General features: G+C 33.9%; 1 protein-coding gene across 1 annotated transcript in view; it reads left to right on the forward strand.

The window, feature by feature from the left end:
• Nucleotides 1–27,570, forward strand: part of LOC308639473 (uncharacterized protein) — a gene marked incomplete at its 3' end in the record, with an annotated part of 204,973 nt that overhangs the window by 149,786 nt on the left and 27,617 nt on the right. Inside the window, exons 8-10 of the mRNA XM_081277711.1 lie at nucleotides 12,790–12,911; nucleotides 13,350–14,842; nucleotides 18,249–18,341. Of these exons, the coding sequence (XP_081133837.1) occupies nucleotides 12,790–12,911; nucleotides 13,350–14,842; nucleotides 18,249–18,341 (1,708 nt within the window). The remainder of the gene's footprint in view (nucleotides 1–12,789; nucleotides 12,912–13,349; nucleotides 14,843–18,248; nucleotides 18,342–27,570) is intronic.

Raw genomic sequence — 27,570 nt, forward strand, 5'->3', positions numbered from 1 at the left:
AGGAAATATGTGGCTATTCTGGCTTCTTTCCTCAGGATTAAATTGTGGAGGTACATTCTTAATAAAGACACTTTCCCAAAGTAAATCTTCAAGGAACTGTACAATGTACAGTGATACCGATAGTTTACAGGAGAAGAAGAAACATTGGTGTGTGAAGTCCCAAAAGTAGTAAGCTTTACTTCTTTGAGAAATTAAATTAGCTCTTTCCCATGGTCTCCCTTGCATACTCACTTGCAACTCCCCATTTAAGACTTAACATTTTAAAAATTTTACAAATCACATGACAATTTTCTTTTCATGTAAAAATTTCAGTAAAAATTCAAAATAATTGTATAATGGCACTTTTTACTTTAAAAGGGCTATGGACAAAAATGATTTTCTATAAAATAAAGTATAACATGGGCATTAATGGAAGCCCTTTTATCACCATATTACCCAATGAGCCTAGGCTTTTATTTTAGTTGATGGCATCTGATAGACTGTGAATCCTAGCTTCCCCCCCCCCCAAGTCCATTTTTTTTCAGATCAATTAATATAGTTGCAATGCAGTTGTAACTGTATTATAAGTGTGTGGTCATAGCACTGATGTCACAACATCAGGAAGTATTCTCTGTGATGAACTTCTTCATCTTAAAAGCTACAGTTGTTTGTTAAGATTATGGAAGGAAACACACACACACACACACAAATATACACCCAAATAACTTAAGTTATTTACATATGGTACATACATAAGATACATCAAAAAATCAGATATATATAAAAATTGGGATACTAACCTTTGAACAGAACTTTGTAGATTTAATTGCAAATTAGTATAAGATACAGAACAAAAAAATAGAGAAATCTTAAGCAACGTTCTAGAAAAATGGCACACCTTACAATATATTCGTTGAAGAAATATTTATCAAAATACATGACAAATCTAATTTCACATCATTTCCAACCAGAATAATGGTAATTTATAATTCTTAAATGTATAATATGTCAAAATACATTCAACTGTCATGTATAACTAATAAGAACAAATTTTTGAAAATTAAAAAAGAAACTTCAAAAACTCTAATAGAGTTTGAGTTCTGTTGCAATTCTTCTTCCTCAACAAGAAAGTCTTAATACTTCACAAATTTCAGATCTCAGGAAAGTCCTCTTAGATATAAAAATAAATTAATTTTGTATAATTCTAGTTAGCAAATTTATTAATGTACCTTTTTCACTTCTGATGTTAATTGAAGTTTAAGTTTTCACAAAACATGTATATTTCAACATCAGCACCTGTGGAAAGTGGTGTTACTAAGAAAGTCATACAACCCTTATGGCACTTTATATCATCTTTTGAAAGTATATCTGCTAAGGAAGATATTTGGCTTAGTGTGTCAAAAAGAAGATATAAAACTTTGATAAAGTTGCCATCTTCAAATATCCAAGCAGTATGCTAATATAAATAACCACTATGAGTTGCATATTTACTGCATTTTCCATTAAACTGTTTTTCATTTGAGTCATTACTATATTCTGTATGATTATTTTATCCATTTGGTATATAGGTAAATTATGTTGTTTCCATATGCAATTTTAAGGTTTGTTTTTGTATAATTTCTCATTTCTCTAAACATATAAAACAGTTTATGTTTCAAAAGTCAAATTTGAGTGATTTATTTTTGTCAATGAAATAGAATGCATACCTATCTTAGGAAGAGTAAAAATATGGTCCATGTATTTCCTCAGGAGGCTGCATGCCTGGATAAATCAAACATAAGAAAAAAGGTGTTAGTTACTAATTTATGAAGTCAGACTTTTATTAAAAGTAGACTAGTTCAAGTTGAATAAAATAAGCTTGTATTTTCCTTCACCTTTTACTTTTTACCTTAAAATAACAACAATTATTTTTTTATTTATTTGTTTTATCAGATGTACATGACAGTAGAATGCTCTTCGACTTATTGTACACAAATGGAACACAATTTTTCAATTCTCTAGTTGTACATAAAGAAAGAATGTAAAAAACGTTCTCTCATAGAACAATGATCTGTTTTACAGGAAACAAAAATCTTGCCTTGAAATTTACACAGTGATACTGTACATAATTGCATGAAAATATCTATTTTTTTTCCTGAAACATTTTTCATTCATTAGTATTTTCCAGTTTTTCATACTGTACACATTTCTTAAAACACATGATACCAGCAGCAACTGAAATGAATGCCGAATTTGGTACACATGTGTTATCTACCACAAGGCGTCAGCCTCCTGTCTTAGGTTGGTACCATTGCAATTGGATCTTACCCGTCACTGACTATGGGTCCAGTATACAGCCACACCTGTGGATAGGTCTTTGTACCAGCACGGGGGGGGGGGTGAGGTTCTTTGCCTCACCTCTGTTGGCCCCCAAATTTTAGCTGAACGATCATGACAAGCAAAAGGTAGGAAGATACACCAAGCCAATTGATGGCTCCTTTTGGAAAAATTGTACCACCGATGACATCATCAGCAAAAATACCCCAACACTACCACAAGTCGCTCCACCAACAGATAGCTCATAATGCATACAGGTGAGTTCACAATGCATACAAGTGATACATAGTCCAGGCAAGTTCTGCAGGCAGTTCAGTGATGGCTATTGCAGAAGCTGTAGATTGGTTTTATCTTTGTCTTCACCGGCACTGGGATAAAGATAGGAATTCTGGCAATAATGCCTAAAGAAAAAATTATGTAACATTCCAGAAGGCACTAAAAGAAAATAATTTTCTTAACAATTTACATTATCTTGAAGAGAATTATTAAATATAATGAAAAGGAAAGGTGAAAGTAAACAGATCTGTTAACCTCCTTTTTTGTTCACATATTAGAACAATCCTCAACAGTTGTTTACCCAATTTAAATTAAACCATTTAAATCACGTGAATAAAAAATATTTGGATCCATTTTTTTCATGAGCGCTCATCATATATGATATATGGACATACGTACATTCAAACATATAACACAAAACACAAGTGTGCACACAACATATAACATAATAGTAAAGGCCTTATAACTTTTACAGGTGAAATCTCTCCATTGCAATGTTTAAAAACTCTATAGTCAAAAAATAGAACTGATCAGCAAAACATTAACCTAGGTCTGTATGAGCTCAAAAAACAAAATAGAACTTCATGATGTGGGAAAGGGAAAAAATAAAATAGATATTGAAAAAAGCATCCTGGTTCTGTCACAGATGTAAGGGTAGCCAAACTGGAGTTCTGGATATCAGCTGTTATGGATTTGAGCCAAATCATCTTCTTTTTGGTCTGTAGAAATCGCTTTAGTTAATCTTTCTGGAATCCAAATCGGTTGCTGTTCTCCCTGTGGAAACACATAAACAGACCCCCGACTCCAGGCAATCACTGGGTCAGGACCTTAGTTAATCTCTCTGGAATCCAAATCGGCTGCTGTTCTTCCTGTGGAAACACACAAACATACCCCCAACTCCAGACAATTACTGGGTCAGGACCTTTCCATTGTCCTGTTAGAATATCTTTCCAAAGTACCTTGGGCTTATGTACATTTTTTGGACACATATGCCTTTACGCAGCACTAAGTCCTGATGAATCCAAATTTAAAAAGTTTAGAGTTAAAAGGGTTATTTTAAGTTTATCTTTGGGGAATATATACCCCTTCCCAATTTCTTCTTTTTGCTTTAATAAGTACATTTTAATAGTTTGATGAGCTCTTTCAACTATGCCTTGTCCCTGTGGATTGTATGGGATTCCTGTTATATGAGTAATACCAAATGTTGAGCAAAATTGTTTAAGAGAGGTAGAAGTATATCCAGGGGCATTATCTGTTTTTAACTGTTTTGGAACGCCCACAGTGGCAAAATTTTGCAAGCAATGAGCTATAACATCTTTAGTTTTTTCTCCCGCATGAAGGGAACCCATCAAAAATCCAGAAGAAGTATCAACTGTAACCTGCAAATATTTTAATTTTCCAAATTCTGGCAAGTGTGTGACGTCCATCTGCCAAATATGGTTAGGTATCAATCCTCTAGGATTGACTCAAAGATTAACTTGTGGTAAAAAGGTCACACAATTTTGACATTGTTTTATTATTTGTCTAGCTTGTTCCTTAGTCATTTTAAAACACTTTTGTAAAGTATTAGCATTGACATGGAACCTTCTATGAAAATTTATAGCTTCTTCTAGTGTAGAGAAAATATGTATGTCATGTGTAGTTTTATCTGCTAAATCATTGCCCAAACTAAGGGCTCCAGGCAGTCCTGTATGTGCCCTGATATGTCCTATAAAGAATGGATCTTTTCTGTCCCAGATTAGACTTTGTATAGTGGAAAGCAAAGAGAAAACAGTAGAGGAAGGGGAAATCCTACCAGCATCTTCAAGGGGTACTATAGCATTAACTATATACTGACTATCAGAAAATAAATTAAATACAGAATCTTTAAAAATCACAAAAGCTTGTAATACTGCATTAAGCTCTACCTTTTGAGCTGATTGTTTGCGTACAAAAAATGTAAAAGTTTGATCAGGTGTAACTATTGCTGCTGTACCATTATTTGACCCATCAGGGAATATATTTGGAGCATTCATGATAGGTGTTTTTCTTGTCATTTTTGGAAAAATTACAGGATGCAATGACCAAAAAGAAAATAAAGGATTAGATGGTAAGTGGTTATCAAATGAAACATTAGATTTGCACATGATTATTGCCCAAGTATTTAATTCATTAGCTAACTCATCAATTGGATTCATAGTATATGGAGTAATAATTTTATTGGGAGAATTCCAAACACTCCCTTTGCTCCTTTTATTCCTTTGAGTATTAATTGTCCTACAGCGTCAGGATACCTAGTAAGAATAGTGTTAGGAGAATAAGATAAATGTATCCATAATAATGGACCTTCTTGCCAAAACTCCTGTAGTAATATTTTTTGTTGGTAGTACAATAAATAATAAAGGCAAACTTATATCAATTCTATCCAAATACGTATTTTCCATATATGTTTCAATGATTTTTAATGCCTTTCATGCTTCAGGCATTAACATGTGGGGTGAATTTGGATCTGATGGACCTTTTAGGATATCAAATAAAGGTCCCAACTCTCCTGTTGGTATACCTAGATAAGGCCTTATCCAATTTATGTCTCCTAATAACTTTTGAAAGTCATTAAGTGATTTGAGTTGATCTACTGGTATTTGAATTTTTGGTGGATGGACCATGGTTGAGGATAATAGAACTCCTAAATAATTAATTGGAAAATTTAATTGTACTTTATCTATTGCTATCTCTAGATTATAATTTTTAATAAGTTTGTAAGTGTGGCATAACATTCTAGCAATGTGTTTATATCTTTGTGTGCTAATAATACATCATCCATATAGTGAAATATTTGTAGTTCAGGATTTTGATTTCTAAGTGGCTGGATTACTTTGTTAACATAAATTTGACACATAGTTGGGCTGTTAGCCATCCCTTGAGGGAGTACTTTCCATTCATATCTCTGATCAGGACCTTCATGATTCAGTGCAGGGATAGTAAATGCAAAACATGTACTGTCCTCAGGATGAATTGGAATTGAAAAAAAAACAATCTTTAATATCTATAACTAAAACATACCAGTTTTTTTGGCAAAGCAGACAATTGAGGAATCCCTGATTGAGCAGGTCCCATAATAACCATCTCATTACTTTTTTGTAAAGAGAGAGTGTGAGAGGAGAGAGAGAGAGAGAGAGAATTTTTTTAATATATATATTTTTTTTTTAGTTCTCGGCGGACACAACATCTTTGTTGGTATGTGGTGCTGAGAATCGAACCCGTGCCGCACGCATGCCAGACGAGCGCGCTACGGCTTGAGCCATATCCCCAGCCCACATTCTCATTATTAATGGCTCTTAAATCTTGGAATAATCTCCATTTACCAGATTTCTTTTTGATGACAAAAATGGGATTATTATAAGGAGATACAGAAGGTTGTATATGTCCTTCCACTAATTGTTGTTTGACCAGGTCATGGGCTGCTTGTATCTTTTCTTTAGTCAGGGGCCACTGAGGAATACATACTTGTCTTTCTGATTTCCAAGTAATTTTTATTGTCTCAGTGACCGTTTCTGAAAATCCAACCCATGTCTGCTTGTTCCTTGATCTATTTGTATTGGTGCTGCTATACCTTGTTCTTGTTTTTCTAATCTTTTTCCTTTCCTAAAATCTTGTCTAGTCATAATAGTGGGTGCATTTTAGTTGATATTATTTGTTAATGTCAAACCTAATTGATCTAGGACATCTCATCCCCATAAATTTATGGGAAGATGATCCAATACATATGGCTGTATAGTTCCTTCACATCCTTCAGGATCCTTCCAATCTAATACCATTGCACTTCTATGGGGATTAGTCACCACTCCTAGGCCTCGAAGCGTTTGAGTGGCTTGTTGTAATGGCCAATGTTTTGGCCATTCTTCATGAGAGATGATGCTAAGGTCTGCACCTGTATCCAGTAGCCCATTAAATTCATGTCCTTGAATATTTAGTTTTAGCATGGGGTGAGAATCTAAATTTAAAGAAAGCATAGCCCAATCTACACCTGTGGAGCCTAATCCCTTGGAACCTCTTTCTACAGCATGACTGGAAAATTTATCATGTAGGCTTAGTATTATTAGTAAGTGTGCTATTCTATCTCCTGATGAAATTACTGATATACTCTTTGGAGAACTGGCTATAATTTTTATTTCACCTTCATTATCGGGATCAATTACCCCAGATCTTATCATAAGTCCTTTTAGAGTAGAAGACCTGCGTCCCAATAATAAGCCTACTGTTCCTTGGGGAAGAGGTCCTTTTACCCCTGTGGGAATGTTTTGAACTCCCATCTCTGGAGTTAGTACTGCTCTGGCGGAGGCGCAGATGTCCAACCCTGCACTCCCTCTGGTTTGTCTGATGAGGGATCTGATGGACAATGTGTCCTGGGCACTACCCTGATGGGGTTGCTGGGTTCCTCCAGTGCTCTGTATATTTGTGGTTTTGGGCCCCGGAGCATTGGGGCCCCCCTGTCCATTTTTTGGCAACGGAGCCCAATGCCTTTCTCAATGATAGCGTGGATAAACACACGTCCTTGTTTTTTTTTTGTTTTTTTGATAGTGGAGTACCCTCTATGGTGGTTTGAGAATGGCATTCATTAGCCCAATGTCTCCCACTCCTTTGATACCTAGTTTTGTTAAACCCTCCTCCTAAGGGGCAATTTCTTTTAAAATGTCCTCTTTGTTCACAATTGTAGCATATTCTTTGCCTGGCATCTAAAGCCTGTTTTACTGCAGCTGCCAGGACTTGCCCTTGGTCATTAATGTCTCTGGCATCTAAAGCCTGTTTTACTGCAGCTGCCACGACTTGCTCTTGTTCATTAAGATCTCTACATAATTTAATATATGTGTTTAAATCTTCATGTTTCCATGGTCTAATGACTTCTTTGCACCAATGATTTGTTTGCTCATAAGCCAGTTTTTTTTTTTTTATTAATGGCATTCCTTGTTCTGTATTCCCCAAAACTCTGGTAGCTGTTTGAATAAGCCTATCTACAAATTCAGCGTAAGATTCATTAGCTCCTTGTATTATCTTCGATAATTGACCTTGTAATCCTCCATGTCCTTGTAAAGTCTTCCATGCCCTAACCACCTCTACAGCAATTAGTGCGTATACGCCGGGATCATATACAATTTGTTGTTGCTGATCTTCATAAGGTCCCTTTCCTAACAACATTTCTAGATTTCTCTGAGGACAACCAGCTGCTGCATTTCGCCTAGCCGTCTCCTTGCAAAATTCCTCATTGGCAACCTTCCATAACAGGTATTGACCTCCATTTAGCACAGCTTTACACATATTAGCCCAATCTGCTGGCATAATGTTAAAGTTGTTAATGGATTCGACCAAGCTTACAATGAAGGGTGCTTGAGGACCATAGGTTGTTACAGCCTCTTTTAGCTGCTTCACTATTTTGAAATTTAAAGCATGGTTAATTCACTGCCCTCCTACCTCAAATACAGGGCATGTTAATACTTGAGATCCTGTCTCAGGATCCCAACTATCAACTGCAGGGTTGGGGGGCCTCCCAGCATATGGAGGTGGCCTTGTTTGTTGGACATTTATGTCCTCTGGTGATAGAAAGGTGTTAGTAGCAGTCTCCTTTTGTAACTTTCCCCCTGATGGCTTTTTCTGCTCTAAGCTTTCTTCCTCTATCTTTGTCTGAACTGAAGGCTTTGGACTTAGCAAACCCGATACCAATGCCCACAATGTCAATGTGCCAACTGGCAGAGTTCCTGGGCTTTTCTTTTCTATTGTTTTTAAATCTTCACCATGATGGTTCCATTGTGATATATTTAACAACTCCTCCTTAAATAGCCATGGGTTACATTTTTGTATTGTATCAACGTATGCCCTGACTGTTCTTGATTTTACTGAGATGCCTCCTTCCTCTAATAATTTACTTAACACTCTTTCGGTTTGTTTTTTACTAATTTCTGATCCCATATTTCTACTATAATACAACCCAACAAGATGACGCCAAACAAAACCGAGACAGAATGAAATAAAAATGGAACAACAAAAAATCATTATAGCCTTTCTATCCTCCAGAAATGTGCATCCGTCCTTTCTCCCTATCTGTTCCTCAGACATAAATAGTTTTTCCTCAGATGTGAGCGGTTTTTCTTCCATCTCACTCATCTCCAGGGACAGGCAACTTAAAACAAAAGTGAAGCAAAACAAAAGAATAATCTTAAAATGGCTACCCATCCTCTCGTCCTGCCCTCAGGGGCGAGCAGTTTACCTTATCACTTACCCTCAGTCATTCCCCATGTGGCTCACCAAATGCCGCAGTCTGGCTGGGCACAATTCAGGAGCCACTTCTCAAAAGAAACGAACTTTATTTTTAGAACCACACATGCCAAACAAAACAGCTCCTCAGGAAAACCTTCAGAGCCCAACTGCCACCACTGGCTTCCCACAAGCCTCTCAACCTCCCCCACTCCTCTTGCTCTTGAGGCCGATTGGCTGGGTCGTGTGGGTGGAGCCAAAAAAAGTCCCCCAGTGAGCAGCTCCGTAGTCTGAAAGGGCGGGGAAACAGCCCAATGAGCATCACCACAGAGGAGCCAATCAGCTAGAAGTTGCTGGGCCCTCTGTGAGCCAATCATCAGCTGGCAGTCTGAAAGGTCGGGGAAACAGCTCAATGAGCATCACCGCAGAGAATCCAATCAGCTAGATGTTTCTGGGGCTGCTGTGAGCCAATCATCAGCTGGCAGTCTGAAAGTTTGCTGTGGCCCCTTCGGCTGTGGCTCTCAACAGAATCACATCATTTGTGCAATCATACATGTACCTAGGGTAATATTGTCTGTCTAATTCCACCATCTTTCCTATACCTATGCCCTCTCCTCACCTTTGCCCAATATAAAGTTCCTCCACTCATCTCATATCTCCTTCATTATGGATTAGTATACACTTATCAGAGAAAACATTTGGCCTTTGGTTTTTTGGCATTGGCTTAGTTTGCTTAGCATCATATTCTCTAACTCCATCCACTTACCTGAAAATGCCATAATTTTATTCTCTTTTATTGCTGAGTAATACTCCACTGTGTGTATATATACTACAGTTTCTTTATCCATTTATCTATTGAAAGAAATCTAGGTTGGTTCCATAGTTTGGCTATTGTGAATTATCCTTCTATAAACATAGATGTGCCTGCATTACTATATTATGCTGATTTTAAGTCCTTTGGGTATAGTCCAATGAGTGGAATAGCTGAGTCAAATGATGGTTTCTTTCCAGTTTTTTCCATACTACTTTCCAGATTGGTTGCACCAATTTTGAGTCTCACCAGCAATGTTTGATTGTGCCTTTTCCCCTACATCCTCATTAATACTTATTGTTATTTGTATTCTTGATAACTGCCATTCTGACTGGACTGAAATGAAATCTTAGAGTAGTTTTAATTTGCATTTCTCTAATTACCAAAATTTTGAACATTTTTTCATATATTTGTTGATTGATTTTATATCTTCTTCTGAGTAGTGTCTGATCGGTTCCTTCACCCATTTATTAATTGGGTTTTTTTTTTGGTGTTAAGTTTTTTTTAAGTTGTTGATAGATCTTTATTTTATTTATTTATATGCAATGCAGAGAATCAAACTCAGTGTCTCACACATGCCAGGCAAGTGTGCTACCACTGAGCCACAGTCCCAGCCCCTAATGTTAAGTTTTTGAGTTCTTTATATATCCTAGATATTAGTGCTCTATCTGATGGGCATGGGGTAAAAATTTGCTCCCAATCGGTAGGCTCTCTCTTCACCTCACTGATTATTTCTTTTGCTGAGAATATGCTTCATCTTTGGGAAATTTTTTCATCCTTCATATTTGGGAAATTTTCTCATATTATTTCATTGAAGACATTGTGCATTCCTTTGGTTTGAATCTCTATGCCTTCCTCTATCATGATAAATCTGGACTTGTCCTTTTAATGTTATTCTATAATTCTTGGATGTTCTGTTCATGGTTTCTTATCATCTTCACTGTATGGTCAAATTTATTTTCAAAATTGGATATTTTGTCTTCATTGCCTGGGGTTCTGTCTTCCAAATGTTTTTGATGCTCTCTATTGAATTTTTATCTGGTTTATTGTCTCCTTCTCTTCAAGAATTTGTTTTGGTTTGGTTTGGTTTGTGTTTTTTGTTTTGTTTTGTTTTTCAGACTGTCTCTTTCTTGAAGTGATCTTTTGCTACTTGTATTTGCTCTTTTATCTCTTTGTTGGAGTGATCAGTTGTTTATTGTATTTGCTCTCTTGTGTTATTCTTTGATTTGCAGATCATTTTAATTATATACACTGGTGACATTTCATCTACTGCACTGTCAATGGATTCTATTATTGTAGCATCTTGGTTTGTTTGGGGCATTTTGTTTGGGAGTGTAGAATGAGATGTTTGTTTGGGGAATTCTGTTTGGGAGTGTAGAATGAGATGTTTATGAAGTAGTAGATTATAGGAAGCATTATAGGGGAATCAAAAGAATCTGGATGTTAAAAGAAGAAAAAAGAGAAAGGGGCACCCCTATGCAGGGCTCTCTTCTGCCTCTGCAACAAGATGGTATATTTTAACACACTTAGTAGCGATACCTGTAGTGTAACCAGCCCCACAGACCTTGGTGGTGGTCTTTCGGGTCTTGTTGGTTGTCCCTTGATGGAAGCAGTAATGTCTCTAGTTGGTGGCAGCAGTAGCATCATACCTGTAGGTATCTTGCTATTGGGCTTCCATACCACAGTAGGTATCTCAAGATGGAAGCTGCGCCAACGACAGATGGCAGAGAAGTCAATGAAGGTAACCCAAGATGGAGGTGACCACTTTCAGAGATGGGGATGGAAGGGTGGGCTGTGTGATGGCATTGAGTGGCCTGTGCAGCAATGCAGTGCTGTGGCATGTGGTATTGCATCAGGCAGCTACCTCTAGGCCCTGTACATTGTCCCTCGGTGGAGGCTACCATGTGGGAAGGACTATGGCTGCAGTGTCCCAAGATGGAGGTGTTCTGAGGGGAGCCCCAGTTGGTAGCCAGGGATCTGAAGCATGGTCGGGTCCTCTCTCCACATGGATGCAGTCAGAGGCAGAGAAATTATGATTAAATAATTATTAATATGACTTGAGAACAGGAATCAGAGAAGTTCTGGGTATTCTCACTTTTTAGAACCATGAAAGTCATTTGCTATCTACTTTTCCTAGCATGTAAAAATGTCAATATTTTTCGTGTTTGTTTGCCATATAAAGTAATGTCATGTTTCTTTTTTTATTTGTTAATAATTACATTTTATAATTATCTAACAGTTTTCAAAATGAATGTTTCCTCCTAAACATTATCTTATTTGAGCCTCATAGTTATTATCTGAAAAGAGAGATTCCAAATCTTTTATTACAATCAATTCTAAAGTATGTTATGGTGTAGGATAACTTTTTTATATCGTAACTAAATGACACACTACAGTATTATTTTTTATTTCATTTCCATGTTTCGTGAAGAGGGAAACTTAATTTGGGTTACTAAACTTTATTTTCACTTGTGCAAGATCCTCTCTTTGCCTAAAAGGCACAATTGTTATATATGTTGCTCTTTGAGATTAACAATAAAATATTGACAGAAATTCCACTGTTTATGAAGGTCATTTTGGTTGAAAGGAACAGAATCTCACTCATAATTGCTTGAGGAAAAAATAGGACAGGATGTGAGAACTTATTTCAATGATCTATGATTACCTTAGAGAAGTCATGAGCAGAAGTCGATACTTAGAGAGACTTAAACATCAGGAATCCAGCAAGAAATTATTTCCATCTCTTTTTCTCTAGAGGCATATTATCTCTTGTTTCTACTTCCTATATATATGGCTATTTTATTATTTACTTTCTCTACACTGGGTTTTTCTACTCATCTGAGCATATAAGAGAAATGGATTTTCTGTGATGCCTGAGGTTACATATCCTCTTTTCAAACAAACAGCAGGGGGAAAAAAACTTTTCTGAATTTGAAGAAGGAATATTATTTCTCCAATTTGGAACATCAGGTTATGTAAAAAAAAAAACAGAAGAGAAGATACCCCATAATGTGTCTGCCATGCCTGTTCTAATATTCAAATATTAATTCTTCAGTTTTACTTTGGAAGTTATATGACTGTCCATTAAACACAAGTATAACTAATTCTAAATACCTTAATATGATTTGTTTAATGTTAAATATTACTTTGAATTCAAAAATGTATTACTTGTTTTGCAGCTAATGACAACAACTAGTTCAGCAAGTGAACCTGTATCTTCCATTCAAGATGTGTCACTTCCAAATGAAAAAGTACCTGACAGATTTGAATATTTTTCTTCAGAAAGACTCAACACTCCAATGTAAGCTTCATTAATAATCAGGTCTACCTAAATACAATCTTATCTTGGATTACACTGTAGAAACAGGCTGCTTTTATTTTATACTACATTTTACCATAAAATTAGATCCACAAATATTATGTATTGATTAGATAATAACAAGGAAATGATATATTGCAAGAAAGTAGCCTAATCAGGCAATTACATTTAGGTACATTGGAAAACTGTAAGTATGAGCAAAGATGCAAGTGAGTGTAAAATCAACCTTCAGTATGACTTCCAGTTAAAATACTGAAATAATCATCCAATATTTTTTCACAAGGATCTTAATGTTGTCTCTTGCTTTCCACAATTAGAAAAGTAGAACTATACACTCTATAGTATTTTAGAGGAAATCAATGTGTTTACTAATATTTAATGAATATTCAAAAAGGTATTCCTGTTTGTGTTTTCTTTAAGTAATGAAGAAACTATTATGCTGAGACATAATGAAGGACACAAATGTGAAAAAGAAGTTTCTGATACAAAAAGTTCTGTAACTCCAGGTGGTTCTTTGATCTACAAAAGTCTCCAAGATCTAACAATAATTGAAAGTGGCACCCCTCTTATGGACTCTGGTTCTGAAAGATGTGTGATTGATTCTGACTCTGACAGAGGCATAGGTTCTGACTATGACTTAGAACAACACTCAAAAGGCTCTGACTCAGTAATATGGGGAATAGATTCAGACTCAGAAACATGTCCCAGGGACTTAGCATCTAGAAATAACCTTTTAGAAGCAAAAAGATATCAGATGGCTTCAGGCTCGGAGGAAGACCTGATGGAATCAGAGCAACACCTGGTGAAAGTTGAACAGTGCCAGGTTGACTCTGACTCTCTAAAACACTGGATGGATTCAGGTTCAGAAAAATGCTTGGCAGACTCTGATTCTGAACAGTATCTGATGGACTCTGACAATGAAAGACTGGGGATAGACTCAGACTCAGAAAAATGCCCCATTGCCTCTGCATCTGAGAAACACAAGTTGAAGGCAGAAAAACACCAAATGGCCTCAGATTCTATAAAACGTCTGATGGAATCTGAAAAGAGTTTGATGGAGACTGAAAAGTTCTGGATGGTCTCTGCTTCTAAGAGGTATGTGATGGACTCAGAAACAGAAAGAGGTAGAATGAACACAGACTCTAAATCCAGGGTACATCTGATGGGGGAAGAAAAACATAAGATTAGATCTAAGAGATATATGATGGACTCTGACTCTGAACCATGTGGGACGGACTCAGACACAGAAAGATATGATCTAGCTTCTGCAACTGAGAAAAGTCTCATGGATCTGAAAACATTTCAGCTGAGCACTGATTCTGATGGGTTCTGGATAGATTCATGGTCTGAAAAACATACAGTGGACTTGAAATCTGAAAGTCTGGGGATGGCCAGTGATTCTGTAAAACACCTGAGGAAGGCCAAAACTTGCCAAAGTGTCTGTGACTTGGAAAGATTCTGGATGGGCAAGTCTAAATCTGAAAGAAAATTGACAGACTCTGCAAAAGAACAATCAGACTTTGATCATGGTAAATGCTGGGATAGCCCTAGAAAATATCAGCATAGGTCTGTAAAACTTCAGAATATCTCTGAAAGCTGTCAGGATGACTCTCAAAATCTTCAGTATGACTTGGATATGCATAATAAAGACTCTCATTTTGAAAAACATCATACCAGCCCTGAAAATGAAAGAAATCCAAGTGAATTTGAAAGTAAAAGATGCTTGATGGAGATGGAGAGGGAACAATTAAAAAATGTAAAACTTCAAGTAGATGAAGAAAGTGAAAGCCATCTCATGGAGTCTGATAATGAAAAAAAGCAGAGAACTACAGTTGACAGTGAAAGACATCACCTTGACTCAGAAAATGAAGCACAACGGCTTGGTGCTCGCAGAAAGGAAAATCGTCCTCAAGGTAAGTGTAAATGTATATTGCCTTTGAAAACAGCTTGTTTTATAAGTTTAATAACATTATGACACTTCAAATATTGACAGATTTGGATCTGTGACCATTTTATCAGCAATTCTGAAGAAAGGTATCTTATACCCAATTTTCATTTCACTTTAAAAAATTGGGCAAATCTCACTTTAGTTTATTTTTTTTAATCTCCTTAACATAAAAGGAGGAAAATTAAAGAATACTTAGCAAACATGATTATGTTGGCCTAAGAAATGCCTTTTGAATTTACCTCCTATCATTATATATGTACAAATAAGTAATAATTTTTCTTATTATTAGTTTTTGTGGAATGTGGTAAATATTCAAGCCTAAAAACATTCAAATTATTTTGCTTCTCTCAAAATATCATTATCTAACCTCTATGATTTCCAATGAAAAGTTAGCATTTATATTATCAATCATGTTTACCATACCAAATCCTTATGGTTCTTGATTTCCTAAGCCATTTTATCAAGGTATGCTTATAGATAGTGTTTTTGTTTATATCATACATTTACCAAGGAGGCTTTTAGCTCTAAGTACCAAAATTACCTAAGAACTTGACCCTAAATATTTCAAAAAAGCTTTCCTATGATATTAGAATAATTTTTAAAATAAACTGTAACTCCTTTCAAAAACAGTGTTTAAAATAAAATACATTAATGTATAATCATAATTTCCTATTTGAATATACTATTTCCCTATGTTTAAGTCAGCTTTTTCATTGCTGTGAACAAAAGACCTGACAAGAACAATTAAAGGAGTAATAGTTTATTTGAGGGCTCATAGGATTAGAGGTCACAGTCCATAGATGGCCGACTCCATTCCTTAGGGCCTGAGATGCAGCAGAACATCATGGCAGAAGAGTGTGGTGGAGAGAAGTAGCTCAAGACATCACATCAGGAAGCACAAAGAGACAGAGTCCTCACTCACCATGTATAAAATAAGTACCCCAAAAGCACACTCCTAGTGACCCACCTCCTCCAGTCACACCTTACCTAGCTACAGTTACCATCCAGTTAATCCCTATCAGAGTATTAATTCACTGATTGGGTTAAGAATCTCATTAATCATTTCACCTCTAAATTTTCTTGCATTGTTTCACACATGAACTTTCAAGGGATACCTCATATCTAAACCATAGCATCACGTAATAAGCCTTTAAATTTGTCCCAAATAACATTGACATTTCTCAGATGTCATTTGCTTTAAGTGTGGCAGACTAATGTGTCCAATAAAAAGCAGGTATGCTCTGAATTTTGGAGCATTTAGCAAAACAAAGTTTTACCAGAGGTTGCACTGATTGTCAGTTATCTTTATCACAAGTCATTAATTTAGCTAGAATAACTATGATATATTTACTTTAACAGCAAAGGAAAATATTTACCTAACTTTTATAGTCCCTGATGGGGTAAAAACAACAAAAAACAAACAAACAAAAAATTATCTGCCCTATAGTTAGAAATGCAATCCTATTGGACAGAAAAAAACAGGGAGAAATTGTTTTCTGAGATTTTTCTTTTTAAGTAGTTTATAGGAAAGGTAGTCGTTAAAAAAATACTGTTTAATTTTACAAAGAAAGGAAAAAAATCTTTAAAAAAATGTTTTCATTGGATTTGAATTTATTAACACTATGTTAATTCTCCACTAATCTAATATCATTCTGTTCTAATAAGGTAATATTAGCAACCCCTTAAGAGTTACATTTAATCAGCACAGAGGCTATAAATATTTAAATTTCCTCTTGCTTCAGTTTTTAATATTTTCAAACACCATCTGATAAATATTCAATGAAATGGAATAACTGTTGCTCAGGGGTGGAAAGACTCATGAGATTCAACTGCATTGTTATTGATATGGGTTGCAAAATTTTGTTGATTGCCTACTGTGTGCTTAGTATATATTATAATAAATATGTGAAAATAGAACGTTAAGTAACACATTTCAAACTTGTAAAGTCCATTATTTAAAAACAATAATAGCAGCTGAAATTGAGTGATTGAACTGTGATAAGTATTATATTACACATGCATTGCATCTAATTCTCACTGACTATTGTTAAACCCCTTTACATATCATAGATAAACTTTATATAGCACCACCATAAATTTTTCTAAACCCTTTGCATATGCTAATTCATTAATAGTAATTCAGTAGTACAAATTTATTAATATTAATTCACTATTTTTCCATGCACAAATGTATTAAAACCTCAGAACTCTGGGAAATACCTCCTATTATCTTATTTTTCCTTTTTGCCAAACAAGAAACTGAGGAACAAGAAAATATGTAATTAACCAAGGTAACATGATAAGTAAAAGAGGTTGTGAAATGATGCTCCAGTATCTCTAATGTTAACCATGAAGATGTACTATCTTTCAATTATATAAAGTATATATTATACACTTATAATAATTTTAATGCTATATATATATTGCAATTATATGAGTTTTCTAATGTGTAGATTACTTTTTAAATATTTTTTAGTTGTTGATCTTTATTTTTTTATTTATTTATACATAGTGCTGAGAACTGAACCCAGTGTCTCACACACACAAAGCAAGTGCGCTACCACTGAGTCACAGCCCAAGCTACTAGATTATTATTAATATAAAGCATGCATTTCCATATGGGCTAATTTATAGGTGAAAATACTTTCAATTATGAAACCAAACGTTTGCTAGGTGCTTTCATTCATCTTTAGCTATTATATATTGAAAATATAAACTCACAGTCTAAATGTGATTTTTTAAATCCTAAAATTAAAATTAAATGATATAGGTGTAAAAACTATGTTCTTTCACTTGTATGTATTCTTTGACAAAATTTATATTAAGGCATTTGCTTAATTTTTGTTGTATCTTAACTGATACTTGTCTTTTCATTAATAAATTTAAAAATATAACAAAGACAAAGATAAAAACCACTATAATACTCATCTCCTCTTCACTATCATTGCTTTCACCACACCTCTCCTTTATCTATGCCAATAGTAATGAGTTATGAGGAAAACAGCTTTGGTGTATCTTCAAGACCCAGAATTAAGTCACTTTGCTGTGACTAGAGATGATAAATTTGTTAGCCAAATTTATACCACAGCTTTTAAACCAAGAAATTTCTACAAATATTTTAGAGTTAAATGAATATCTGCTTTATTTTATATGGAGAAAATATAATATATGATATAATGTTTCAAAGATGGGCTTTGGTATTACTTTAATAAACTCCATGAAAAGTGAGACTAGGATCACTAGTATTATATATTTGAAGAAAAGTAGTATAATTAGAATCAATTTTTCACTACAGAATTATAAAGTCCCCCTTTTTACATTGTTTTTTATTAGGCACTGGAAAATAATATGGTCTATTTTATGTTTTCTAGGTTTTTGGAGACCTGTTTTCCTCCCACCTCCAGTTGTCCAGGGAAAGGAAACTAAAGAACAACACTCTGTGCAACAACAAATAGATAGCAAAGGTGAGTATATTCAATTGAAATTCCTTAAGAATGTAATCATATTATTTCTCAATATTTGAAATAAATTAAAGTCAGAACGTGTTGTTTAAGTGGTCCTTAAGATAATATCCAGGTACAGTTATTCTATAGGATTCATTGGACTCAATATGCATCAGCACTAAAGGATACAATTTACTACAAAGTAAAATTAACAAAGGGAAAGGTACATGGTGCAAAATTTAGCAGAGAGTAAGTAAAAGGATCCAAGGGTCTTATCCTAATTCTATCAGTTTTCCATAATTCATATAGCTGTTGCTATATGTCTTATTTGATGATAATTGTTCTCTTGAGACATTTGCTTATTTCTTGTATCATAGCTGATACTTCCTTTTTCTTTAATAAATAGACATGTACTCCTCTCACATATACTCCTCAAAATTTAGTGTATTGTTATTTTTTATTGATACATTAATATCATACATAATAGTGAGAATCATTATGTCATATTTGTACATGCTCATAAGTTTTATCAATGTCATTCCCCTGTACCTTTCTTTTCCTTACCCTCCTGCCTCCCCCAATGACCTTTCTCTCTTCTAACAACCCATACCATTTTTATTTTATGTTAATTAGTGCATTCTAATAACATATAAATGACATATTCATTGTGGTATATATATACATTGACATAGCATATTTGAGTAGATTTTGTTCCTAATGTCCTCCCCTTCTCTCTCTCTTAGAACCCCTTCTTCTACTCTATAGATCTCCCTTTTAAATTAGATACCTTTTTTATTCCTCTTTTTCTCTCTAGCTTCCACATGTAAGGAAAAACATCTGACCCCTGATTTTCTGAGTCTATCATATTTTCTAGTTTTATTTACAAGCAAATGACATAAATTCATTCTTCTTTACGGATGAGTGAAATACCACTGTGTATATATACTACATTTTCTGTATCTATTCATCTGTTGGTGGGCACCTGGGTTGATTCCATGACATGGCTATTGTAAATTGCACTGCTATAAACATTTATGTGCCCATATCACTGTAGTAAGCTGATTTTAGTACTTTCAGATAAAAACCAAGGAGTAGGATAGTTGAGTCATATAGTGGTTTCATTCCTGGTTTTGAGGAATCTTCATACTGTTTTTCAAAGGGGTTTTGCTAATTTGCAGTCCCACTAACACTGTGTATCCTACCTTTTCCCCCACATCCTTGACAACGGATATTTTATATGTATTCTTGATGATTGCCATTCCCAGTGGAAGTAAAATGAAATCTCAAAATAGTTTTGATATGCATTTTTTGTGATTGCTAAGGACGTTGAATTTTTTTTCACATAATTGTTGGCAATTTGTATTTCACCTTTTGAAAAATTAGTTAATTTACCTATATATTTATTTAGTTATTTATTTTTCCAATGTTAAGTGTTTCCTTTTTTAAGTTTTTATATACATATTAATCCCCTATTGGGAGAGCAGTTGGCAAAAATCTCTTACTCTATAGTCTCTCTCTTCACACTCTTGTTTCCTTTGCTGTGCAGAAGCTTTTTTATGATAATTTTTATTAATTTTTAATGTATTCTAAATAGTTATACATAACAGTATAATGTGTTTTGACACATTGTACATAAATGGAGCACAGCTTCTCCTTCCTCTGGGGGAAGTAAGTATATGTGGGGATGGGAAAGACAGTGGAATGAGATGGACATTATTACCCTATATTACATGTGCAGAAGCTTTTTATTTTGATACCATCCCACTTATTGATTCTTGGTTTTATTTCTCGAGCTTTAGAGTCTTAATGAAGTAGATATCTGCACCAACATGTTGGAGTGTTGAGTGTATGGTTTCTTCTAGTAGTTTCAGTGTTTCTGGTCATTTCCTATATATTTGATCCACTTTGATTGATTTTTGTGAAGGGCTCACCCTTCATAGGGATCTACTTTCATTCTTTACTGTGAATATCCAGTTTTCTCAGAACTATTTATTAAAAAGATTATCTTTTCTCCAACATGTATTTTTGAACCTTTCTCAAGGATCAGATGACTATAGCTGTGAGGAATATTCTCTGTATCTTGTATTCCATTGCCTGTTTTTATGCCAATATATTGCTGGGTTTTTTTTATAGCATTGAAGGATAATTTGAGATCAGGTATTGTGATGCCACCAGCATTGCTCTTATTGCTAATACATTTTTAAAGTAAGCTTTAACCATGCCTCTTCCTTCTCTATGCTAATACTAAAGAGATAGGAGGAACATAGCCTTACTGTATCTCCAAAGTCCAGAACATGTATGGAATGTTCTATCAGGGAAGCTCATTAGATTATTTTTTAAACAACACATGTGAGATTTAAGTTACTCAATAAGATATAAAATTCAATGATTTTAAGTATATTCACAAATATGGCCAACCATTACCACAGTTAAATTTGGAACATTTTTGTCATTAAAAAAGGTAATTCTTTTCCTATAGTTATTATACACCTTTACTTTCCCACTTACCCTAACCCTAAGAAACCATTAATCTACTCTTCATTTCTATATCTTTCTAAATTCAGTATATTTCATGTGAGTGGAATCATATAATGCATGGTACTTTGTGACAATATCAATTTGACTGCATAATGTTTTCAAAATTGCTCTACAATGTAGCATGTATCAGTTCTTAATTCTTTATATGACTGAATGATATTCCACAATATGGATATATCACATTTTGTGTATATATCTGTCAGCTGACAAATAATTCCACCTTTTGACCACTATAAACATTTGCATGCAAGTTTTTATGCAGGCTATATGTTTTCATTTCTATCAGGTATATATCTTACAGTAGAATTGCTTGAGTAACTACATTGTTAATAACTAATAACTGCCAGACTGCTTCCCAGAGTGACTATACACTTATATTCCAGCAGTAGTCACCCTTTTGAATATGAAATGGTCTGTCTTTGTGATTTTGATTTACATTTCCTTGATGTCTACTTATCTTTTAATGTAATTATTGGTCATTTTATGTCTTTCTTGGGTGAATGTCTATTTGAATAATTTAACAATTTTTAATTGTGTTGTAGTTTATCATCAAAATGTAAGAGCTCTTTATTACATGTGTATTATCAGATATAAGTATGAAATATTTCTCCTAGTCTATGGATTGTACACTTACTTTTTTGATGGTTTCTGAAGCAGAAAAGCTTTTAATTTTTATGAAATCTATATTCGCGTACTTTTTCTTTTGTTGCTCATGATTTGATTGTAATACGTAAGAGCATTTTTCTTAAAGGTTTTTACAACTATGATATTTCCTAAGAACTTTGTAGTTATAGATCTTATATTTAAGTGTTTGATACATTTTGAGTTAATTTTTGCATATGATATCATATATGAGAACAGTTCATTCTTTTTCATGGTTCTGTCCATTGCTCCAATACCATTTGTTGAAAAGATTATTCTTTGCCCCATGGAATACTCTTGACAGCCTTGTAAAAAGTCAGATACCTATTGACCCATGAATTTATTTCTGAGTCTAAATTCTATTGCCTTAAATACCTGTTATGGTGTCAGCACCATACTTTCTTGATTTATGCTGCCTTGAGTAAGTTTTGAAAATGACAGCATAAATACACCCACTTTGTTATTCTTTTTCAAGAATGTTTTGGTTTTTACACACTTTTTGCAATTCCATATGAATTTTAGAATGAGTTTTTCACTTTAAACCAAAACTTCCACTGAGATTTTGATAGAGACTACATTGAATCTGTAGATCAATTTGTGTAATATCACCATCTTAGTAATATTAAAACTTCCAATACCTGGAATGTAGTTCCATAGGTATTTTTAAAATTTTTATTCAACAATGCTTTGTGTTTTCAGAGTATGATGCTGAACTTCTCTTATTGAATATTCTCAAATTATTTTTGATGGTGTTGTAAATGGAATTGTTTTCTCAATTTAATTTTTGACTTTTCATTGCAAGTATATAGAAATACAGTAGACTTTTAAATATTGATCTTGCATTTTGAAACTTGATGTACTGCTTTATTATTATAATGGATTTTAGTAGTTTCCTAAGAATTTTCTATATAAAAAATCATATCATCCATTAATATTCTTTTTTCCAATCTGAATACCTTTTATTAATTTTCTTTCCTTGATTTCTCTGAGCAGAAACTCCAATATAATATCTAATATTAATATGTAGTATATACTTTTACATATTTTGAAGAGAATAGTTAGAAAATAAATCCTTATCTTAGGCGTAAAATATCCAGTCTTTAACCATTGCTTACCATATGATCTATAACTGGTGAATTTTGTGCCTCAACTTGAGAATAATGTATATTCCTTTGTTGTTAAATAGAATGTTTTATATCAACATCTATTAGTTCTAGTTGATTTATGGTATAGTTCATGTTTTCTTTTATCTTGTTATTCTTTAGACTATAAATTATTGAATATGAGATATTGATATATTCAACTATTTTTTTACTATTTTTCTATTGGTTTCTGTCAGGTTTTGTTTCATATATTTTAATATTCTGTTATTAAATGTATATACATTAATAATTGTATCGTTCCCTGATTAGTTGACAGTTTTATCATCATAAAATGTTCTTTTTATCTCTAGTAACTGTGTTTGTTTTAAAGTTATTTTTGTGTGATATTAGTATAGCCAGTCCAGTTTTCTGAGACTCCTATTTTCATGATTTATATTTTTCATCCTTTTACTTTCATTTTTTTGTATCTTGGAATCTAAAGTATGATTGTTCCCATAGCATATAGTTGAATCTCCTTTGGTATACAGTTTTACAATCTCTGTGTTTCATTGGATTTTCCATGTTTAGTGTTATCATTTTATAGTCAAATTTGTATTTGCCATTTTACTTTCCATTTTCTTTGTGTTCTATGTCTTTTTATTCCCTTATTCTTTCTTTGATATTTCCTTTGCATTAAGTAAATATTTTCTAATGAAACATTTGATTTAGTTAAGGCAGGTTTTTATTTTTTTCCTTAGTGGTTATCCTAGGTATTACCATGTGCATCTTATTATTATCTCTTTCAGATATATGCTAACTTAATTCCAGTAATATATAGAAATGTTGCTCCTATATTGCTTTATTCCAATTTTTATCCTTATGGTGGGATACACACATACACACACACACACACACACACACACACACACACACACACATAAACACATCAACACACTGATAGATTTATTACTTTAGTGATTTTATGTCTTGAAGTACCTGAGAGAAAACAGAGAACAAGTATATGCTATTATAATATCTTACATTTTATTAATTAGATTTCTCATAATTTGTTTCTCTTTATTGTTTTTCTGAATTGTGGTTATCAACTGGAGATATTTTCTTGGCCCAGTTAAAGTTGGTGCTACTCAGCTTTTTTGTATTGTTATTGGCAAATATTTCTATATATTCTACACCTTATAGTAAATTAAATTAACATTATTTTATAAAACTTTTCTTCAAATCTATTTAAGAATAGAAAATATACATTTATACTATCTTTGGTAATTACATTCTTACCTTTATTTGTGGCCTTTTTTGAAATATGAATTAAAATTATCTTCTAGTTTCACTTGTTTTCTGCCTGAAAAACTATCTTTGATGCGTCTTTAAAATATTTTTCTATTGTGGCCCTGTGAGTTAGTTCTCATGATCTTGATCCCTTCTATCATTTTGATTCCCTATGTAGCACAGTAATCTCTCTCTCTCACACATGGGCTCCTACCATGATGCTGTCCTTCATGATATGATGCAATTAGGGTGGTCATCTCCAGAACCAGCATGTGGTTTAGACTTTCAACATCCAAAACTGTAAGCCAAAAAATTTCTGTTCTTTAGAGAGTATTCAGCCTCAGGTATCTTATTATGGTAACATAAAATGGACTAATACATCTGGTAAGGGACGAATTGGTGTTTTTCTCTTGCTGCTTTCAAGATGATCTTCTTCTCATTGATTTTCAGTATGTTCACTCTGATGTGTCCATTTGTAGACCTTAGTGTGTTTATCCTACTTGGAAATAATGAGCTGCATGAGAAAATTACTATCTCAATAAATCTAGGAGATTTTCAGTCATTACTTATGAAATATTTTGTCTGATCCTCTGAACCTGAACATTTTTCCTAACTTCTAGTACTCACTTTATGCATACTTTGATGTACCTAATGGCAGATAACATTTCTCTGAAGATCTTTTCACTAATTTTTATTTTTTATTTTCAATCAAGGTCTCACTAAGTTGTATAGGGCCTCACTAAGTTTCTGAGGTTGCCATTGAACTTGCAATTCTCTTCTCTCAGCCTCATAAGCCTCTAGGATTACAGGTTTGTGCCACTATGCCAAGCTCTGTTCACTATATATATATATATATATATATATATATATATATATATATATATATATATATTTGGGCCTCTTTTTCAGATTTCAAAATCTCTACCATCTATCTTAAGTTTGCTAATTATATCAGCTCACACCTACAGTTGAGCCATTCTAGGGAATGTTTCATGTTGGCCATTACATATTTTAAATTTCAGAAATTCCATTCTTTTTTCTTTTTAAATTGATTTATTTCACTTTACAGATTTTTCACTACTCTTTTCTGCTATTATTTTTTTATTTGAAGGTGATATTGTCACCATGCTTTTTCTAATGTTTTTTAAAAATTTTTGAATATTTTTATAAATGATTATTTTTTTATTTTTTACGGATTTAAAAAAATGATAGTGGAGTGCATTACAATTCTTATTACACATATACAGCAAAAGTTTTTATATCTTTGGTTGTATATAAAGTTGACACCATTAGTAATTGTTGTATTCTGCTACCTTTCCCATCCCCTACTATCCCCCCTCCCCTTCCCTCACATCTTCTCTCTCTACCCCATCTACTGTAATTCATTTCTCTCCTTGTTTATTTTCCCATTCCCCTCACAACCTCTTATATGTAATTTTGTATAGCAATGAGGGTCTCCCTTCATTTCCATGCAATTTCCCTATTCTCTCCCTTTCCCTCCCATCTCATGTCTCTGTTACTAATAGGGCATTATGTAAAATTGTGGATGTGTAACCGATGTGATTCTGCAATCTGCATTTGGGGTAAAATTGGGAGTTCATAACCCACTTCAATCTAATGTATGAAATATGATATGTCAAGAGCTTTGTAATGTTGTGAACAACCAATTAAAAAAAAAGATAATCAGGAACTGGGCATGGTGGCACACTCCTGTAATCCCAGTTGCTCAGGAGGCTGAGACAGGAGGATCACAAATCCATAGCCAGCCTCAACAACTTAGTGAGGCCCTAAGAAACTTATTGAGACCTGACTCAAAATATAAAATAAAAAGGGCTGAGGATGTGATGTGATGTGATGTGATGTGATGTGTTTAGTGCTCCTGGGCTCAATCCCTGATACCAAAAAAAAAAAAAATTAAGAAGCAAAACAGAATACAGAATCTAGCCATATGGTAAAGGAGTGACCATGCCAAGGACCTCCCAGATATGAGTCAGATTATCTCACAAATAAAAGGGAAAAATCATTTTACTCTTCTTTTTTTCTCCATATTTTTATCGGTGCATTAGAGTTGTCCATAATGGTGAGATTTGTTGTTATATATTTGTACGAACATACAATACAATAATTTGCCAAAATCATTCCCCAGGACTTCTCCTTCATTTTAGTCTTATTAAGAAAAGAAAATTCATATATGAGTACATGACCTGTGTAACTCCATGTCATGTACAACCACAAGTTATACTCTATATATGCATAGCATGTCAAAATACACTCTACTGTCATGTATATCTAAAAAATGAAAAGACAAATAAAAGAAATAAAAGAAAAAAATTCCAAAAAAATAAAAAAAATAAAAAATAAAGTTGACACCAATTCATGTCTTCATAAATGTACTTTGGATAATGATGTCTCTCACATTCCACCATCCTTGCTAGTCCCCTGCCCCCTCACTTTTGCTGCCACCCATCTTCCCTATCTAGAATTCATCTATTCCTCCCATGCACACCCTTCCTTACCACACTATGAGTCAGCCTCCTTGTATCAAAGAAAACATTTGTCATTTTTTTGGAGAGGGGATTTGCTAACTTCATTTAGCATTATTTTCTCCAACCCTATCCATTTACCTGCAAATGACATGATTTTATTCTCTTTTATTGCTGAGTAAAATTCCATTGTGTATATATGCCACATTTTTTTATCCATTCATCCACTGAAGGGCATCTAGTTGGCTTCACAGTTTATCTATTGTGAATTCTGCTGCTATCAACATTGATGTGGCTGTGTCCCTGTAGTAGGATGTTTTTAAGTCCTTTGGGTATAGACCAAGGAGAGAAATAGCTGGGTCAAATGGTGGTTCCATTTCCAGTTTTCCAAGGAATTTCTATACTGCTTTCCATATTCACTGCACCAATTTGCAGTCCCACCAGCAATGTATGAGTGTAACCTTTTGCCCCAAATCCTCACCAAAACTTATTGTTGTTTGTCTGCATAATAGCTGCCATTCTGACTGGAGTAAAATGATATCTTAGAGTATTTTTGATTTGCATTTCTCTAATTGCTAGAGATGATAACATTTCTTCATATATTTGTTTATTGATTGTATATTCTCTTCTGAGAAGTGTTTGTTCATGTCTTTGGCCCATTTGTTGATTGGGTTATTTATTTGTTTGTTTGCTTGTTTATTTACTTATTTATTTTTAGTTTGATGCTTAGCTTTTTGAGTTCTTATATACCTTAAAGATTAGTGCTTTATCTGATATGTGAGGAGTAAAAATTTACTACCAGGATGTAGGCTCTTTGTTCACCTCACAGATTGTTTCTTTTGCTGAGAAGAAACTTTTTAGTTTGATTCCATCCCATTTATTGATTCTTGGTTTCATTCTTGCACTATAAGAGTCTTATTAAGGAAGTTGGGGCCTAATCCCACATGATGAAGATTAGGGCCTACTTTTCCTTCTATTAGACACAGAGTCTCTGGTTTAATTCCTAGGGCCTTCATTCACTTTGAGCTGAGTTTTGTGCATGGTGAGAGATAGGGGTTTAATTTCATTTTGTTGCATATGGATTTCCAGTTTACCCAGCACCATTTGTTGAAGAGGCTACCTTTTCTCCAATCCATTTTTTGGGCACCTTTGTCTAATACAAGATAATTGTAATTTTGTGGGTGAGTCTCTGTGTCCTCTATTTTGTACCATTGGTCT

Source organism: Spermophilus citellus (genome assembly GCF_964194105.1).
Source record: "Spermophilus citellus genome assembly, chromosome: X".
NCBI classification, from domain to species: Eukaryota; Metazoa; Chordata; class Mammalia; order Rodentia; family Sciuridae; genus Spermophilus; species Spermophilus citellus.